The 7,500-nt window shown below is 43.8% G+C and overlaps 1 protein-coding gene across 2 annotated transcripts in view; it reads left to right on the top strand.

The window, feature by feature from the left end:
- LOC138019915 (uncharacterized) overlaps positions 1–6,216 on the top strand; it is a 12,819-nt gene extending 6,603 nt beyond the window's left edge. For both annotated transcript variants that reach the window (XM_068866884.1, XM_068866882.1), the window contains exon 3: positions 787–6,216. In XM_068866884.1, coding sequence (XP_068722985.1) covers positions 961–5,922 — 4,962 coding nt within the window. In that variant the 5' untranslated portion in view covers positions 787–960 and the 3' untranslated portion in view covers positions 5,923–6,216. The remainder of the gene's footprint in view (positions 1–786) is intronic.
- The last annotated feature ends 1,284 nt before the right edge of the window (positions 6,217–7,500 follow it).

The raw sequence follows: 7,500 nt of genomic DNA, 5'->3' as shown, positions 1-7,500 counted from the left end.
AATTAAAAGAAATTAAGCTGACGTCATAGGGTCACCGAACCGGAACTGCCTTTGTTTTTTGACCTAATTCGCGGGAAGGGCTAGTCTAAAAATAAACCTACTTGTGAAAACGCCGTTTCACAGACGCTGTGTGGAAGTTGCACGCTCCAGATGGGCTCCTGATATTGTAACATAAAAAAGCCCCATTGAAATACTGAGAACTTAAAGGAAGTCGGCTAAATTCCTTCGAACAAAGTGACGGCTACCCGTAGCCTCTTGTTTTTGTTGCTTCCCGATCGGGCTAGCGAAACGAGGCCGGAACGCCTCGACCCCAGCTCCCACGCGTTTTTCGCGCGCAGTTTCACGACTATCTGGGAGCCTGGAACAGGCTATGTGGGGCCGGCATAAGTCAGAGCACCGAGTTAAGCCAAGGACGGCATACGGGATTTTTTAAGGGAGACACTGATCTCTTAAAGGGATCCACGTTTCCTACACGCTTGCCGCTGGCTGTGCAGTTCCCAACCCAGCTTACCACATTTATCAAGTGGAGCTGCCACTTAAAGGGGTGCCTAAAACACCCGCTAAGGAAGTGGGCTATGCCATGCTGATCAGACTTAACAAGGCCGAAATAACTGTCCATAGCTTTCAATGAACCAGGGGAAATTGTTGTGTGCATACTTGACGTGATAGCCACACCGGGTTTGGTGTTTTGGTGTGTTCACCGTGCTTTTAATGTTCCGGAAGTGAGCATAGTACCACTTTAAGAAGTTACTAAGAAGTTACCTTCTTTTTTCTTACCCTTTCCAGGTCAGTGTGATTTGGAGGAGATCACAAGAAATATGGTGTTTATTTGATAGATGCTCTATATTTACGTTTTACTCTTTGAGTCAGTGACAGTACAAGGGGATATTTTCACCTTATACTTGGTACAGTAAGAGAGGGCTTTATCTCGGACGCAGAGAGCAGAAATACCAAACGAGAATGGCCAAAGAAAAACCATGTCGTTTGGTCATCAAACCTCCAGAGACGCTAAATAATATTAGCCAAGAGATAATGACTCAGTACGTTAAAGAATGTCTTCAGAACAAATTTGTGTTTTCCTTAGAAGACGTGAAGTCTGTGAAAGGAAAACAATGTCAGTTTACGTTTGTTTTTGAAAGTGGGAATCAAGGAAGAAAAGCAGAACAGTTATTGAAAGAAAATGCCAAGAGCGCTGGAGAGGAAATCGAAATTTGTCTTCTCAAGGAAACTGAAGAGGCCACAGCAAATGCATTTCCTGTCAAATGCGCGAACGAAATTCACTTAAAGATAAAAAAACTCACCGAACAACATGGTAAGAAAATTCAAGAAATTACTGGTCTTTTGGAGAATTTACGGGTTCGGAAACACATCAGTTTGAATGAGTATGAAGAAATTTTATCAGAAAGGGCAGCATTGGAGAACAAGAAATTGGAACTTGAACTGCAACGAGAAGAGTTTGCGCGTTTCTCTGATCAACTAATTCAGAGCCTCCTTGCTCCAGAAGGCAAATCACAGGCGAATGCCGAAAAAGCTATCAAGGAATTGAGGAATTCGTTTGGACGAGAGTGCCATAGGCTTGATGCGGCGCTTCCCATGTATGCCAAAAAGAGTTTAATCGTCAAGACGATCAAAGATAATCAGGTTTGCGTTGTTCTTGGAGAAACTGGATCTGGCAAAAGTACTCAAATGACACAGTATCTGTATGACGCTGGGTTTGCTGACAAAGGCGTGATCATTTGCACTCAACCTCGAAAGGTCGCCGCGACAAGTTTAGCTGTCCATGTGGCTCGGGAGATGGGAGGCGTCCCCGGCCAGATTGTAGGATGTCACATTGGTGGGAGCATTCAAGCAAGTAAGGCTACTCGAATCGTGTACGCAACGGATCACGGTCTTCTCAACGAATGTATCAGAGATGCCAGTTTGTCCAAATATTCTTGCATAATTATCGATGAGGCTCATGAACGGAGTCTATATTCAGACCTGCTTCTGGGAATGATCAAGAAGACCCTCCCGCGACGCCCTGATCTTCGAGTAGTCATCACTTCAGCCACAATTGATCCTGCTCTGTTTGTTGCATACTTTGATCAGTGCCCGGTGTTAAAAGTGTCTGGCAGAATGTTTCCAGTAGAAGTGATATGGAGAAATGATTCCTCGAACAGCTTTGGGGATTATCTTCAAACTGCGATAGACACTGTGCGGGAAATTCACCACAGAGAAGGTCAGGGAGATATTCTCGTGTTCCTTACCTCGCCAGTAGAAACAGAACGAGCGTGTGAAAATTTGTCCAAATTAGAACCCGATCCAAACCTTGTTTGTCTTCCTCTTCATGGTAAGTTGCGCCAAGAAGAGCAAAAGAAAGTGTTTGAATTGCTCTCCAACAAACGCAAGGTAGTATTTGCCACCAACTGTGCAGAGACTTCAATTACGATTCCTGGAATAAGGTACGTGATTGACACCGGCATGGTCAAGGAGATGAAATACGATTCGAAAAGGAACAAAAGTTCGCTGGAGGTAACAACAATCAGCAAGAGTTCTGCTGAACAGCGCAAAGGAAGAGCAGGAAGGACTCAGGAAGGAAAGTGTTATCGACTTTACAGCGAAGAAGAGTATGAAGCTTTGGAAAGGGGATCAACGCCAGAGATTCTTAGAGTTCACCTTGGACAAGCAGTGCTGAAACTGATGGATCTTGGAATTGAAAATATATCTCAGTTCGAGTTCGTAGAATCGCCTCCGTCTGAGTCTATAGAGATGGCGTTGGAGTTATTATCGTCCCTAGGAGCAATTGAAAATGGCTCGCTTACTGAATTGGGTAGAAAGATCGCTCGAGTTCCCGTGGAGCCACGTTTAGCAAAGCTGATATTTGATGGCATTAATCAAGGAATCGGTGCAGAGGCTGTGGCACTTGCAGCAATAGCAACTGTAAGTGGCAGTGTGTTCTTCCGCATGGGAAGTGACGAAGAAAGGCAACTTGCAGATAGAAGAAAAATACGTTTCTGTCACAGCGGCGGCGACTTGTTGACGTTGCTGAAAGTCTACAGACAGTACCTTAAACAACCCAAAGCGAAACGAAATAAATGGGCCTTCGACAGCAGCTTAAATGCTAAGTCACTCCGCCTGACAGAGGAGACGGTGAAAGAACTCAAGTTGGCCTTGAAGCACGAACTGGTCCTGAAAGTTCCAGATGCTGTTCAAGAGAGTGACGAAATTGATCAGACGCTACAAAGAATTTTGATTTCTTGTTATGTGACCAACCTTGCCGTGTTTACAGGCCACGAAAAAGCAGGATACAGAGTAGTGTCAAGTAACCTGTGTGTGCAATTGCATCCTTCTTCAGCACTGAAATTCCTTGGCGCAACACCGCAATTTGTTGTCTTTGAACAGATGTTGAAGACATCTCGGGATTTTGCCGTCAACACGACTCCTGTCGATGAAGGATGGCTTTGTGAAATGATATCAGCGGGTACGTTAAACCATACCATGCATGAGTTGAAGTCAATAGTGATGACACAAGCTTCGCTTCCTTGTAGTCCAGACCTTATGAAAGTAGCATTTGGTGGTGTCCGAAGGCAAGTGCTCCGAGAAGTGGAAGAAACGATCTCGAAATTGTGTGACAATAGCTTTGTTGTTTTGGAGAAAGATGAAAGCTTAGGACAATTGAGAGTCTTCGTCCCACCGCAGCACACCGCAAAGGCCCTGTTCGTCGTGGGGGAGTCGTTAGAACAAAGTAGACGATTACTAAGGTGCGAAGACGAAGAAGAGCAATTGAAAGAAGATTGTACAGGCGTCAGAATTGTGTGGGGACCGGCTGGTGAAGTTACAGAAGTGCTAATGCCTCACATGTATAGGACTGTCACTGTCAGTGATGTAGACAATGGCCAGAAGGTTATCGAACGTTTGAAGTCCTTTGGAGATATTGTAAAGCACCGCTTTCACAAACAGGACGGAAAGACAAGACTTTTTGTGACTTATAAGAGGTCCCAAGATGCATACCGAGCAGTCAACAGCTCTTTTGATGACTCCCTTGATTGTGGCCTTAAAGTACAGCTGAGTCACTCGGTGCCCAGTGGAATGCGTTCGCAAGTTTCTCAGTTCAAGTTGAAAGCGACATGGTGGCGCCGCCCTGGAAGAGGCATGGGATCAATTAAGTTTTCTTCCAGCGAAGATTACTATTACGCGATTGGCAATCTTTCTTCGCTGATGATAAGGTCAAGGTTGGTCCAATTTCAGCCAGACAAAAAGCGCCCTGAGCAGATATTTATGAGGGGGCTTGATCCTCAAACAAGTGAAGAAGACGTTAAGTCCGCTATCGAAAGAATTCTTCCAAGTGTAGCAGTCGAAAAGATATTTATCCTAAGAACACAAGAGTTTGAAACTACAGATGAAATCGTTGACTCACAAAAAACATCACTGAAAGAAAGTTTGAGGGTTTTTGCGCCTGAAGGAAAATGTAGCGTTGATGTAATGAAGCCGCGGGCGGAAGGAGTTGAAGGGCGTGCTTTTGTAAGGTTTGAAGTCTTTGGGGAAGGGCAAGGAGCTTTGAGGGGTCTTAATGGAAAGGGCATCTTAGGTATAGGGACCATCACCCTACAATGTAACCTTTCAACCACTTTGTTGTGTCCGAGAAACGTGTTCACCGTCATTAAAGATGAGCTGGCTGAAAGTGAAAAGGAACTTAAACAGCTTGAACAGACCTCGAAAGGGAAGCTTGTGAACATAAAAGATGATCCGAAAAATAAAAGAATTGCTATCGAGGTTCGCAGTGATTGCACGGATCACTTCATTCGTGCGACAACTATTATCAACGCGATTCTGAGCGGAGACGAGATCGATTGTAAGATGTCCAAGAATCTGGAAATTCTCCTCACCACTGCAGCAAAGGAAGTTTTCCAGACCATCCAGAACGAAACGAATACGATGATTAGCCAAGATTGGCGGAACAAAGTGGTCAGAATACATGGACAGCAAGGCAATCGAGAAGCAGCAAAGCGTGCTATCAACAAGTTTATTGACGATTCCATCGCGAGTAATAGCCACTCATGGCAGATCGAGCTTCGGGGACCAGGCAAACCTCGAGGGTTGCTGAAAGCGCTCTTTGAAAGATTTGGCGTCGAATTGCATGGACTACAGGAAATTCCTGATGTCCAAAACATCAGTGTTGAATTTCGAAGACACATTCTAAAGATAATTAGCTCAGAAGAAGCGGAAAAAACTATTAAATGCTTTGTGGATGAATGCTGTGAGAGTCTTATGAAAAACTCTCCATTACAGACCGAGAAATTCATCGAAGACCAGTTGACGTGTGGTATCTGCCTGTGTTATTTGGACGCTACAGACGATATATACAGACTTGCCTGCTGTGGTCATGCCTTCGACAGGAAATGCATCATTCAGCAGCTAAAATCTGCAGAAGTCCCACTGAAGTGCGTGATAGAAGACTGCGGAGAGCCTGTTGCATTGAGAGATTTGCAGAACCTGCTGAATCAGAGGGAGAGGAAAAAGCTTGTTTCCAGCGCCTTAGATGCACACGTAAGATGCAACCCTGACTCTGTTAAATACTGTCCAACGCCTGACTGTCGGATGGTATACCGTGTCTCGACAGATGGGAGAAGCCATAAGTGTGGCGCATGTTTAGCTGACATCTGTACCTCATGTCACATGCAGTTTCACAGTGGTTTGACGTGTGCTATGTTCAAATCAGAGAAAAACGTTGAGGAAGATTTCGAGGCGTGGATGGGGAAGGATCCTAACAACAGGAAACACTGTCCCAAATGCAGCGCGCCAATTGAAAAGAACGAGGGCTGCAATCACATGGAATGTTCCCTGTGTAAATCGCACATGTGTTGGTTATGTCTTTCAGTCTTTGCAACGGGACAAGAAGTATACACTCACCAAAGGCATTGTCCAAATAGGAGTGGAGTTTGAACAATTGCTCTCCCTTAAGGACGGTGCCTACTAATTCAAAGGTATTTTTGCGCGGTTGTATGGATATGCGGGAAAAGTAGATCTCAACAAGTGTTATTAAATTCCAAAAAGAAAATTGGGGGTAACCACGCATTTTTCAAAGATAATTAATCAACAATATTAGTAAAAAGCTTTAAAATACAAAGCAATGTATGGCGTTCCTTTCCAAATTAAAGCTTAATTATCGCTGAAAAATGCATGGCTACCCTCAATTTTCTTTTTGCATAGTAAGAGCACTTGCTAAGTTCTGCTTTCTCCAAACAGTTTTAAGCCCCGCAAAAATATCTGGGCATTAGTAAGCACTACTGATAGGAAATCCGAGTATCTGCATGGAGATGTGCGGAACGTAGGCGCAAGAACAATAGTAGGCACCGTCCTTAATGCATGTCTGTAAAAGAAGGTACATAAACATGTACAATCTCAGTCCAATTCTTTTAAGTTTTTGAGCCTCCAGTTTGCTACGGATAGACTATCGTATTACCTAGAACGTAGGCCTTAAGGAATGGATGAAGGGGGTAGTTCCTAAAGAAACTGTGCATGGTGCTGCGTCGGTGGGGAAGTAGTATACAAATATGTTGGTTTTATCAACGGAGTTGTTAATGTAAATTGGCCACTGTACAGAGATTCTAAAAGCTGACGTTTCGAGCGTTAGCCTTTTGTCAGAGCGAATTCTTAAAGAATGGAGTTGGCAGGATGCCTGATGATCCTCCTCCTTTTTTGTATGCAATATGTATTTTAAAAGTCGAATTTCGCGGTTAAAACACACATTTGTACTCGCGTGCGGCCTTCTTAACATGGGTTGTGGCAATTTGGAAGACTGAAAGTCTCCATAGCCAGGCTTTCGAGAAACTTTGCCGGTTAAGGCCCAGTAATACGGTAATTGTCCAGTAATTGTTGTCGCTCAACAATGTTGCGTTGCAAGTTGAGATGGTTTGTGGCGCGTATAAAAAACGAACAAAGATTCCAATGTCACCATGTCAGAGAACTTGGGACACTTCGGTGAGTCCTGGGGAGCTCTTTTTAGTGTATTCGACGTGAGTGAAAAGATAGATCATTCGGAATCCCGTTTCAACTCATGAGTTCTTGAGGTGTTTGATGTGTAGTGCAACTGTGGTGTGTTCATGTGATTGCGTTATCGTAAGCAAGATACCGATTCGTCAGATATTGTAAAAGAAACGGTAGAAATGGTTGGAAAGGCCCCTGTTCGTTTTCACGTTTCAGCCTCTCCGGCTTTCAGTAAACGACTTTCGATAGTGTGTAATGGTTTTTAAGGTTCTTTCTATCTACCTTCCATAATTTGAAGCCGGAAAAGTAATTCATGTCATTCATTCTTCTGAACCAGGAATATTTGTTAGACTTCACAGAAGCCACAATGAAAAGCAGGTAGACATGGTAAAACAAAGAAAGATTCTTTTGGTAATTGATCTATTTTTATGCAATTCTTCGTAATTTCTTTGAGACAATATGGTCAGTGCAACTGTTACGTTGCCATAGAAAGGAAAACAGTTCTTCTCGACATAATAGTTTCCCGGGGGGGGA

Source organism: Montipora capricornis, chromosome 10 (assembly GCF_036669925.1).
Source record: "Montipora capricornis isolate CH-2021 chromosome 10, ASM3666992v2, whole genome shotgun sequence".
NCBI lineage: Eukaryota > Metazoa > Cnidaria > Anthozoa > Scleractinia > Acroporidae > Montipora > Montipora capricornis.
Note: the sequence above shows the minus strand (reverse complement) of the source record. Positions and strands in the feature narration are given on the sequence as shown.